The sequence below is a fragment of the Cynocephalus volans genome, chromosome 8, assembly GCF_027409185.1.
Source record: "Cynocephalus volans isolate mCynVol1 chromosome 8, mCynVol1.pri, whole genome shotgun sequence".
Classification (NCBI taxonomy): domain Eukaryota; kingdom Metazoa; phylum Chordata; class Mammalia; order Dermoptera; family Cynocephalidae; genus Cynocephalus; species Cynocephalus volans.
The window spans coordinates 14509417-14521838 of NC_084467.1; the positions used below are offsets into that span (position 1 = coordinate 14509417).

Below are 12422 nucleotides of genomic sequence, written 5' to 3' on the forward strand. Positions count from 1 at the left end.
TGGAGCGTTATTTCAAACTTGGATTCTGAAATCATCTCCGATGACGAGGGCTTAGGGACCCACTCTATTATTCCTAAAGTGCTGTCAGGGTTTTTGTCCTGCTATGTTTTGTGTTTTTATTTCCTCAAACAGCATGGACCAAGTACCTGCTTAGCAGTCTGCTCTGATGCCGATTGTGGTCTCCATATGACATTGGGCCAATTACATAGCCTGCCGGGGCCTCAGTTTCCTCGTCTGTAAACTAGGGGTAATAATACCCACTTCAGAATGCCCCCATCACTTAGGCCACTCCTTTTCCTCCAGATCACCTCCACATTTAAGACACTTTGGGGAACTGAAACATTCAAAGAGTGGGGAGTAGGAAAAAAAAAATACCTAAGTGCAAGTCTTAGGGATAGCAAAAAGCAAATTGGAATTTGTGGTGGCTGTTTCTCTTCATCATTGGAGAAGACCCTACTCAGGTGGACTCGGTTCACATGGGGCAATGTCGCCCTGAATATGGCCATTAACAAGAAGAAACTAGAACATTGGACAGTATCAAATCCAGAACCTCAAGAGGTGGCCTCTTGTGAACAACATCGGGAAAGTTTGACAAAGTTTGGGGCTTTGGGTCAACAGGAACTCAGTTCCTAACCAGGATAAGCCTGTTTGTTACTCGGCCTGTGATCTCTCTGGCCCTCTCTTCCACTTCTGTAAAATGTAGTAATTCCCGCTTTATCTTCTTCCAAAGATTTTATTACAAGATGCAAATGTAACAGGCGATGTGAAATTTCCCTATTTTATCACTAATTGGCTAATAAATTTGTTTTAGTGTTTATGTGGCCCTCAGTCATCTTGCCCCTCCCCCATCACCACTTGCATCCTCAGTTTTTAAAAAACGCACCATCAATTCTAAGACATTTCACTTTATTTAAAAGAAGCCAATATACAGGATATAAAGGGCATGATATTTACAACAGTACAGTAAACAGGTTGGTTTTCTGGTAGGATCAGTAGTCTTTCCATGAGTATAAACCCCCCCTTCCCCGTGATGCTAGACCCAGCTGGCAGACAAACAGCAAGAGTCGGGTAGGATAGGTCTCCCTGGATGGGGCTAAAAATCAGGTAGATGCTAAAATGTCCACAAAGGGGTCTTGGCAGGGAGTGTCTTTGCCTCATTTCTTTGAGGGACTGGGAGGGAGGGGAAGGATTTGCACAAGACTAACGCATAGCTCATCCTGAGCCTGGAAATCTTCCACTCATGGAAAACTCCCTTCCAGAGAGAATTTGGCTTTACAAACAGTACACACCCAGCCACCTCCAGACTCCCCACTCTCTGAGGGTGCCCTTCTAGACCCAGGACTCGGTGTCTCAAGGGGGAGGACCCAAGTCTGAGGAGTCCCCCAGCTCCCTCGTCCCTCATCCACGGCTTGGGAAGAGCACAACAGGGACTGCAGCCCAGCCCTTGGCCTGGCATAGGCACAACTGGCACTGGGCTGTGGGCATCTTAGCATTCCCACTCCTACTCCAGCTGCCTGACAACCTGGGACCCACTAAGGCCCAGGCCCTAAGGAAGCCATGTGTTCCCCAAACCAACAGCCCCATTGCCACCCGCATTCTGCTGCTTCTCAACGCTCTCCTAATACAGTGAAGTTGGAAATGGATCTTGGCAGACCAGAGATTGGGTTAACTACTCAGAGCCTACCCTCTGCAACAGATCTCATCACCTACAGAGTTCTCCTTTTCCCTATCCCCACCCACCTCAATTCTGAATCCCTCAAAGCCCACTTGCCCCCACAGGTGTCCTTCACAAAGACTTCCAAGGAGCTGAGGGGTCCAGGAAGAGGAAAGTGGGGTGAAGTGGGATATACACTCTGCTGAAGCTGCTCATGGGTGTGGATGAACCAGAATTGAGGATGGGAGAACAAGACAGGCGAGGGGTACTGATTATATTCAGTCCAGCAGCAACATGCACAATATCTTGTCCACAGAAAAATGCTGGGCTATCCCAACTGCCTACCCTAGAGTAAAAAACCTTTGCTTTCATAAAAATAGATGACAATCTCTGGCTTTATAAAGCTTACATTACACTCTACGTTATCCCCTACCCTGCCCCCTCTCCTCCCATCCCAAACCAAAGTGGTATGATTCTCACTAGGTCATCTGAGCTCTACCCACAGAGCCATGTCCATGATGGACTGGTCTTTCAGAGACTTCAGGACATATCGCCACTAGAAAGCGAAATTTGCTTGCCGATAATTTTTTTTCTGTGTTCAGAGTCTCAGAGGAGTGTGTGTGCACGCATGAGTGTGTGTATGTGTGTGTGTATTTCACAACTAACCTGGGAGCCAAAAGAATGCTACTATCCCTGCCCCTCCCCAATCCTCTGTTTGTGTATAAAACCCCCCAAAATAGGAGAGTGAGAGAGGGCAGCACAGAAGGGCCCATCTGAGAACAATTCTATATACCAGTGTCAATATGACACTGGGCTTAGAAATAGAAAACCAAAATGAAGTATTTACAATTTTACAAAGGACGGACCAGTTTGTCCCAACTGGGCCTGGTGCTGCCCCAGCGAGTAGTGGAGTCTTCTTGGCAAGCTGTGGGCTCATGGCAAGGGGACAAGCAGGGCCCACTGGCAACAAAATGAAAAAGAACTTGCTGGGAAGGCAGCTAGACCAAGACCCAGGAACCAGCCCAGGAGGCAGATCCACCACACCTTTGCTATCCCTGCCCCCATCCTCCTGCCCCCAATTCTCCCTCCCAAGGGGAGAGCCGATATTGAAAGCCAGCAGGAACTCTCAGGCCAGTGTCCCTCTCTCTGGCTCCTGCCACTTTCATGTTCCCTAAACAAATTCAGAGCACCCTAGTCCCCCAAAACAAATGACCTATGTATACAAGAGGCAAAGCAAAAATAGTACCACTGGACACCAATTGCCATGGTAGCCTTAGTTGTCCTCAAATACTTATACCGCTTCTTACTGTCTTAACTCTAAAGATATGTCTGTCACCTTCCCACCACCTTGAGAAACAATCCAGGGCTGGCTCCACTCTGCCCACCCGACTTCCAAACCTCCCTCAGCCCTGGATACAGCATTTTCTTGCCCTCATGGAAACGGAAAATCTTTTCAGCAGCTGAGGTCCAAGCCCAACTGGCTCTGATAACCTTTGGTTAAAATAAAAATAAAACAATAACAACAATAACAATAATAATCAGGTATGTTGAAACCCTGTAACCTTTAGAACAAGGGTCAGTGAGGAGGAGAGGAAGGAGCTATTTCTCTTCCAAAACCACTGTCCTTCCAAGTACCTGCCAAAAGGGACTGCTTGGCTAACAAGGGACACTGGCAATGGAAACCTCATAGCCAGACTGCTGCAGAGAACCAGTGGGATGTTCTCCCAGCAAAACAAAACAAAGTAAAGCAAAGGAAGAAACTCATGATAAAGGCCACCAGATTCTGATAAATTACATCACACACAATCACTAACATTCTCTCTGTCTCTCTCTATACATTTATCTGAATATTCTGTACAATGGTTTTAAGACTACAAAACAGGTGGGGGAAATGGAAGAGAGAAAAGGCCCTGAAAGGTCGATGGTGCCCAGGAGAGGAAAGACAGGGGACCACGATCCCACTCAAACCCAGCGTCCCCTCCTCTGCCTGCAGACACAGACAGCCTGTAGTGAGGGGGTTCGTGGTCCTTGGGCACACTTTGCTCCTTTGACCTCCAGAGGGAGCTCTCAGGCCAACAAAAACAAAAATCAGCACTCATACCCACCATGGTGGGTACAAAAAGAAGTTTGAAAAAGAAAAAGAAAAAGCAAAGCCTGCTTGGCTGGCTCCAAGCTGAGATTTGGTGGGTGGTCTCAACACATTGCTCTTCAATTCAGGCCCACTGAAGCCACTCAGGTCTTGGGGAGATACTGGCTCAGATTCACCCCCCTATTGGTCAGTCAAGTGATTTACAGAAAGAGGCTTGCATGCACATCCAGGAACAGAACAAGGATGGTCCTCACTCGAGTGCCCACTCAAGCCACCTCCAATCTGCCAGCAACCCTTGCTGCCTCCCTCTCCTTCCCTTTCCAATGCCTCTTCCCCACCAGTGGCCAAGTAGCGGGCGACTGCGGCACCACGGAGAACCAAGATGACAGCAGGCCAGTACCAATCCAAGCGCCACTGGGGGAGGGGGGTGGTTAGCAGGCCTGACCCCTTCAGACTTTCTCACAGAGAAATTACAGACCTAGAACCCCTTATTGTTGGCTAGAGAGGGAGGGAGAACATCAAGTCATCAGGGCAATGAAAGGAACCCCCACCCCCACCCCGATCCCAAGAGGTCCCAAAGAAAGCAAGCAGTCAGGTGGACTGTGGCCTTGCAGGAACCCAGGCCTCGCTACCAACCTTGACCACACCCCTTCCCCGGTCAGTGCTCACCCTCAGAGGCTGCGAGAGAGATGGTCCCATCTCAACCTGGGCCTCCCTCCCAGCCCCAGGGGGGCCATGGGAACCAGGAGTCTGGGAGAGGGCCTACCTCCCACAATGATGTAAGGCAAGCTGCTTTTGTTTTGTTTGTTTTTTGCATAGTAGTTTAAACACAGTGAGGTTCCACCTGCCCCCACGGTGCCTTGCCCCTCCACTTTGCCACTCGATCCAAAAAGAAAATAAAAATTTGTCTTCCCTCCCTTCCTTCCATCTTTTCTTTCAGTGAGTAAGAATATCAGGGAAGTCCCCACCCAGGCCTGGAAAGGCTGCAGAGGCAAGTGGCTGCTTCCTGCGGCGGAGGCAGACCATCCCCAGCCCCAGATAGGTCAGCGCTGGCAGACGGGAAGGGAGGGCATAGCTCATGGCCAATCAGAGGAGCAGGTGGGAGGGTAGAAAACCACATTATCCCACGCCCGGGGGGCCACCACCCTCACCTTAGAGTTTTGTATAAAAACACCTGCTAGGAATAATTCTCTGGAGCTCAAAGTGGCTCAGCTTAAGGGAGAAGGCACAGTTAACACTGCATCGTCCGGACAGAAGTCTGCATTTGTAATGTGGAGAACAATAGAAATTGACAGCACCATTCCTTGGGTGGGTGGAGAAGGGGCGCTGGGGGAGGAAGGTGGAAGGAAGCAGCAGTCCCTCGGGGCCTCCAGAGAAGGGAAGGCGCAGGAAGTCTGTGTGATGAGGACCTGAGCCCCACCCCGAGGAGTCTTCCTGGCCCCATGCGGAGAGGGGGGGCAGGAGCCCCATCACCAAGACCACCAGGCACATGGGGCCTCGGTCATCAGCTGACCATGGGCTCCACATCTGCCTCCCGCTCGAACTCATCCTGGATCTCGTCTGTACTTCCTGAGTCGCTGCTGGCCACGGAGCTGGGGGACGGAGAATTCCTGGAAAGTAAGAGAGAAAGGGGAACATTTAGGAGCAGCCTGGGGCCCCTAACGGGCCAAGGAGCAGGAGGGCTGAGCAGTCACTCCTGTAATATCTACCCTCAGAGGGGGTGCTGCCCTGAAGTCCGGACCTGGCTCAGAATCCCCTAAGCTCATAAGTTGCACATGGCTCTTGAGACCTCATGGGGCCCCCTGCACTGGCCCCTAACTGGTCTGGGTGCACCGGCTTCTCTAAACGGAAAGCCCAAGCATGGGAGCAGGGATCACGGATTGAGCTCGGTTCTCAACCTCCAATCACCAGCCCTGGCCTGGAATTCTGGCTCTATCACAGATGAGCTGGGGGCCTCGGGCAACCTCGTCAACTTGCCTAAGGGTCTGCTCCTCCGTCTGAATCATGGAGATAATAGCAGTGGGTTCTGGGGGATTCGGTGAGTTAGAGGCACAACAGGCTAAGCTGAGCCCCCTGCCCCCAGTGCTTCCCACAGAGCATCTCTCCCTCTTGTACAGCAAAGTCATAATAAGAAAGACAATTACAATCGACGTGTATTTGTGCTCCATGCCAAGCATTCTCCATGTATTATCTCATTTTGTTACCAGCACATCTGTCCCCCAACAAGGTTGCATGCCCTGAAGTCAGGGGCTCTGTCTTTGTCTGTGTCACGCCTGATGCATGTCAGTTTCCCAGACACAGGCACATCTGGCCTTGGGATGGCATATGGGAAAGAAAGGGAAATACCTTCCCAATAGGAGCCTAATCAGCAATGGTGGGATGCCCCATCTACTTCCTCCACCCCACCCCACCCCAAGTCAGCAGAAAATGGGGCTTAAGCTCCAAGAGGGTAGGGGCTCTGCTCATTACTGCATCCCCATGGCTTTGCACATAGGAGGCCTTTGACAAGTATCTGCTGAATCACTGGGGGGCAGGTTTGTGGCAGTAGTTACATGAGATTGGATATGTAAGTCATCCAGCACACAGTAATAGTAGGTGGGCTAATATTCCCTGGATGCAGGGGTGGATGGATGGAGGGGCAGACAGGTGGGTTGGGAAGATGAAACATGGCCAGGCTATAAATTACAGTTCCAAAGACTCCACTGCTAAGTCCCCAGGTAGGGCAGGCCAGGTACCTGTCTGCGGAGCCTTTGATGAGCCGTCGGCAGGTCTCCATCTGCACATCCAGGCCACGCTTCATGCTGCACATCTCCATGTACTCATGCAGGTGTCGGTTCATGTCACTCTTGGCCGTGGCCAGCTCCAGCTGGGAGGAACCAAGGGGGACCCGGGGGAGGGCGAGTCATCCTCATGGCAGAGCCCTCAGCAACCTCTCTCCTCCCTTCCTCAGTGGTGACACCATCAAGGCCACCACTGGACATCAGGCCCTCAGGACTCTGCCTCAGGACATCAACCTCCATCACCCTCTGCTCTCTGCACACTGGTCCATCACCTCTAGAACCACTTCTGGTCAAAGGGGAGTGGTGACTTAGCAACCCCAGAGGCAGCTTACTCTGATAAGCCCCATGGAGTTCTGATAATTCCACCATGCTCAGCAACTCTGAGCTCCTTCATGGTGGACTTGATCAGAAAAAATCCTCACGTCATCTCTCGCATGTTTCTGATCCTTCTCCTCTACCAAATGATACTTCCTCTAGGGACAGTACCGGGCTTCTCTTTCTCCAGCATGATAACAGCAGTAACTCTCACTTATAGAAGTGGTCAAGTGCACAGCCTCTGGTGCCAGAGAGAACTGGCTTAAATGCTGCTTCCTGGCTGTGAGGCCTTGGGCAAGTCACATGGTCTCTTTCAACCTCATCTCCTCCTCCGTAAAATGGGTGCACAGTCCCTACCGCATAGAGTAGAGGTAAGGATACTGGGAGGGTGTACTCAGTGCTTAGTTAGTGTCACTTGATATCACTCAGTGTCAGCTCTGGTTATGAGGAGATTATCATCTCAGCTGAATTAAAAAAAAAACTTCTCTGGGACATACAGGGATCATCGTCCCCATTTTATAGATTAGGAAACTGAGGCCCTAAGAGGGATGTGACTCACCCAGCACCAGGCAGGGAATTGGTAGGCCTCCTGACCCTGTCCCTCCCCCACTCTGCCAGCCCTGCCCACATGGGCACTTGATTCCCATGGGTCTCAACTGTGTGGCCCTCAGGGGAGCCTCACTAGTGGACTCCACAGCCCAAGACCTCACCTCTATCTGGCCTATCGTTTCCTGGTACTCCTTGTCTCTCGTCTTAAAGAAGGATTCAGTCTCGTGGATCAAGTTGCCTAAGTTTTCCTCTTGCTGGGGAAACAGAACAAAGGGGACAATTTAGCTGGGTGGTGGGGGCTGCAGGGGAAGAACAGGATGAGGGATCATTGAAACAAGGTGCCCCCCAACCCCCGGGCTTTGGGAAGCCAGGCCCTGGCCTCACCTCGCCCTGCAAGTCAATGGTTGGATTGCAGTTGGTGAAATCCTCCCAGAGCAGCAGCGTGTCTTCATTCTCTTCCCAAGTCAGGCTGTCACAGTCGTCGTCAAAATCAAAGGTTTCCCGCCTATGGGGGTGACACCAGAGGGCATGAGTGAGCAGAAGGCAGACTCCAGGGGCCCGTTCAGGGGACACAAAGGAGCAGCTGTTCAGTGGGTATATACCTACAAGGCGGTCCTCAAAAAAGACAGGGGTGGTAGCCAGAGGGGACACTGGCCTTACCCAAAAAGAGTTTAACTCTTTTAAAATGAAGAATGTATATATATATATATATATATATATATATTATTTGTACCATTTAAAATGTATATTTTTAAGGTGCCAGGATTTAATGGAGACTAAAGATATTTTCCTCCTGAGTCCAATTTGTGATTTTTTTCATTCATTTGACAGGTATTTCTTCAGCTGCTACTTTGCACGAGATGATTTATATCATGTTCTCTGCAACTGGGAGAGGTTGATATTATTATTCCCATTTTACAGACGAGGAAATTGTAGCTCAGAAAGAATAAGTCACTTGTCCAAAGCCACACAGCTAGCATGTAGCAGAAACTGGGGCTGAAAGCCAGATCTTCTGTTTCCTACATCTTTTTCCTCCCCATGAAAACATCACCAAGCACCCACTGTGTGCTGGGCACTGGGATGGTCATTAAGTATATATTAAAATGCAACCAATGCCACCCTCAAAACAATCCTGTGAGGTAAGCGTAATTATTATTCCCATTTTACAGGTGAGGAAACTGAGGCTCAGAGGGATTGGGTGGCCTTCTAGACCATTACATGCTGGAAAATGGATTTGAATTCAAAACCTAAGTGATTTCAGGGCCTCCTGATTGTCTAGATCTGGGTGAACAACCGTCCAGGTTTGCCTGGGACTAAGGGGTCTGCCAAGATGCTCTAGTTATCCCAACTGGAGGGGACTTTAAACATCATCCCACCCAGCACACCCACTACTCAAAAGCAAAGCTGAGTGAGGAGGAGTCAAATCATTTGACCCGGCAAATCACTGGCATGGGAGGGTGTGGATGCCATCTCCAGATCCCCATCCCAGGGCTCTCCCCACTGCCTACGCTCCCTCCCTCAACTCCTTCCTTGATCCTCAGGGCATTGCTCCCGACCACCATATGATGGACTGGGTTGGGAATCACTGGATCGGCCCAATGCGAAAGAATTTCTGGTAAAAAGCTGCTTACAGCACCCCCTGGAGTCAGGCCGGGCAGATTCCTCCCCAAAAAGCAGTTTCTGTGGGAGCCTGTAGGTGGCTCGGAGTCCAGGGACCAGAACTGGGGGAGGGGGAAGGGGGAAGTGCTGGAGAGGGAGGCATGTCTCCGGGGACCCTGGGGTCAACCATCACCGCATCACATACTCAACTCCTGACTTCACTTCCTTCCCAGCCTCTGGAATATCAAGGAAACCCCAGCTGAGGGACCGGGAGCCAAAAGAGAAAGGAAGATAGACAAGGGAAGGGACTCAGAAGAGGCACCCCCACCCTTCACAAATCTAGAAGGTGGGGCTGAGCTGAGGAGCAGGTCTGGCCCCGGTGCAGAGAAAGCAGCAAATTCCTCTTCTTCTCCTTGGTCTGAAGCCCAAGCAACTGATTTGGATCAAATCAAAACACAGCCCTGACATGGGTGCATTATTCAAAGACTTCACTAGAACTGGGGGGGGGGGGGGGGGGGGGGGGGGAATGTCAGGGCCCCGCCCAGGGTGGGGTGAGTGTGGCCTTGCTTAGAACTACGGAGTGGGGGCTTGGAGGTGATCAAAGGGATCAGAGGGTTTTTCTTTAACTTGGGCAACTTTACAAACAGACAAATCTAATTAGATACTGTACCCAATTTAGATCTGTCGACAGGCAGGCGCCCATTTCTGCAGCATGTTCTCGCCTGACTGATCTGAATGCTTTTTCTACACACAGGAGCCTTTGCCCATGACTTGGCTTTCAGAATGTGTCCCTTTGCAGCCCACTCCATTCCTGGTCAGCTTAACAATTCCCTGGGGACTTTGCAATTTCTCCGGAGAAGCCCTTAGTTCAACCAAATAAACCCAGCCTGGGGGCTCTGGCTCAGAAATGCTCAGAGCAACATTCAGAAAACCTATACCTAACCAGTAGTTCTTTTCAACAGCCCCTCTTGTCAGCCAAAGAAGAGAATATGAGATGTCCAAGATGAATGAATCAGGGGGTTTCCTCATCACCCTCAAATAGTAAACCCCCAATACAGCCCCCATCTTGTTCTGTTTCGAGGGAATGGCAGACCCAGGAAAATATCGGGCAAAGGAACTCACATCCCTATCCCAGTTCCAACTCCTGCCCCTGCCTCCTCATCTTCCTTATGAGTCAGTCTGGCTTAGCTGCAAGGGGACCAGGGCAGGGGCAGTGATGCCGTGAAGAGGGGCCTGGCTCTGTGCTAACTCCTCGCGTGCCCCTCTCGCATGGGCCTGTTTCCTCATCCGTACGATGCAGGGGCTGGGTGGTGTGATCTCTGGGCTGTGTAACACTAAGCCAGCCTCAGGACTGGGAAAAAGCATAGTTCTCAGGGTGTAGGGGCCCGACTGTGAGGAACTCCAAGGAGAGAGCAGGCCAATGGGCTGGGGAAAAGACAGACCCCAGAGACCAAGTCCCAGCCCTACCCTGTGACTCAAGACCCTCAGGGAAGTCATCCTATGCCCGCAGCTGCACCTGTTTCTTCCCCTGCCTCATCCCACTTTAGGGTACTACATGGCTTAGAGTAAAGATGGATCAGGAATGAGAATATGGCACTGAAAGGGTCACGGCAACAATGTCATTCCTGCCCCAAGCCAACTACACCCAGTGAGGTGCTGTAAACAAGCTCTCTGTAGGGGCGGGGGAGTCGAGCCCTGATTGGCAGCATTTGCCAATTTCCTACAGCGGCAAATTTTAAGCTACTGCTGTGACATCACTGAACAGGGAGTGGACAGACATGCACACAACCAGCTTCCAAGAGCTGGTACCAGCCCGCTCTGGCCCATTTCTGACCATCCCCATCCCCAGGCAGCATGGCACAGTGGGGGCACACCACAATGAGTGACAGGCCTGGTCTGAATCCCAGGTCTGAGTGGTCGGCCGTGTGGCTTCTCTTCTCAGAGCCTCAGTTTCCTTGTCTACAAAAGGGGAGTGAGAACCCTACCTCCTAGGTTGAGTGTCAGTGAAATGACGTTTGTAAAGCACGCTTGGCATGGACAATGCTCAGGGAACTTCGGGAGCCCTCCCCTGACCCATGCATGGGTCAACTCAGCCAACCCAGCAGAGGCAGACTAGTGGAGCAGATCCATCGAAGGCCTGATTGAGAATAGCCCACAAATATGATCCACTACCATGGGCCCTCTGGATCATGGAGTCATCAGAATCAGACACTCTACACATGCCCAGGGGACAGCCTAGCCCCTTCATACCATGGGCAAGAACAGCCCCCCCATCCCCCTCACTGAGCTGAAGCAAATTTCTCCTCCCACCCCTTTTTAGGGGGAAGGATGGCAGCATGCAGAAGAGCGCCCACCGGGTCCAGATTCAGCAGCCGCTAACCCACCCTCTCCACTATGCCAGGGGCCCAGCGACGCCTGCTCTTATCAATATTCCAAGAGAGACTGAAAGTATGAAACTCCCCAAATGATAAATGTTGAAAATGAACCCAAATTCTTCAAGAGCACCGTGCTAACCAACTAAACCTATCTGAAGGCCGCTCCAGCCCAGGCCAGCCCTGCCCCAGCCATCTGGGGCAACAGAGAGGAGAAGCGCCCAGCAGGGGCAGCAGGGACACTCACAGCTGGTTAAACATGCGTTTCATCTCATCCGTGATGTTCATGGAGCCAACCTCGTCATCTGAGAACCGGTTCACCTCTCCCTCCTGCTCGGAGATGTCATCATCCGAAGCCACCTTACGCTCTTTCTTTTTGGGGACCACCTGAACGGGGAAGAAAGAGATTAAGGTAACTGGGGGGCTTGGCTGGGATGGAGGGTAGGGGTAGACTGGGAAGGGAGCCAGCATCCCACGGGACGGATGGAGTGTGGCTGGGGCCAGCCACTGCTGGGAAAGATGCGCAGGTCCTCTAAGAAGCAGGTGGCGTTAGCAGGAAGCGTGAGGTGATAGACATGCAGAGTGAAGGACACAGATGGCCTGGAATTCCCTGCCCTGGGAGGCCTCGCCCCTTCACAAAGAAGCAGCTCCAGGATTTGGGGAGAGCATCGGGCCAGACTGGGGCACAGAGTCCATTTGGATGTCTCAGAGCCAGCCAGGAAGACAGAGAACCCCTCACAATGGCCAAAACCACTCCATGCTTCCCAGAGCCTTCCTGCTCACATGCAAAAGCGACGAACAGGTGGCCCAAGGTTCACCGAGCTTCTACTCCAAGCAGACAAGACATGAGCAAACAGAGCCTGCCTCAATCTCCCCTGCTTCCCAGCACAGGGGCAGTGAGAAGGCATGGAGATCGAGAAAGGGCCCCAGCGAGGCCCAGATGACGCCATCTATGTCCAAAGTCACACACATAAAGCGACAACACACCATACTGCCCTGGGCCCAAGCAAAAGCCAAACCACACCCAAAAATCAAGAAGCAGCCTTCGGAGAATGGTGTGTGCC

The 12422-nt window shown here is 51.5% G+C and overlaps 1 protein-coding gene across 1 annotated transcript in view; it reads right to left on the reverse strand.

Moving 5' to 3' along the window:
* Positions 1–889: 889 nt before the first annotated feature.
* IFFO2 (intermediate filament family orphan 2) overlaps positions 890–12422 on the reverse strand; it is a 47708-nt gene continuing 36175 nt past the window's right edge. The window contains exons 5-9 of the mRNA XM_063105335.1: positions 11606–11745; positions 7772–7892; positions 7549–7641; positions 6479–6609; positions 890–5353 (exon numbers count right to left, since the gene is read on the reverse strand). Of these exons, the coding sequence (XP_062961405.1) occupies positions 5248–5353; positions 6479–6609; positions 7549–7641; positions 7772–7892; positions 11606–11745 (591 nt within the window). The 3' untranslated portion in view covers positions 890–5247. The remainder of the gene's footprint in view (positions 5354–6478; positions 6610–7548; positions 7642–7771; positions 7893–11605; positions 11746–12422) is intronic.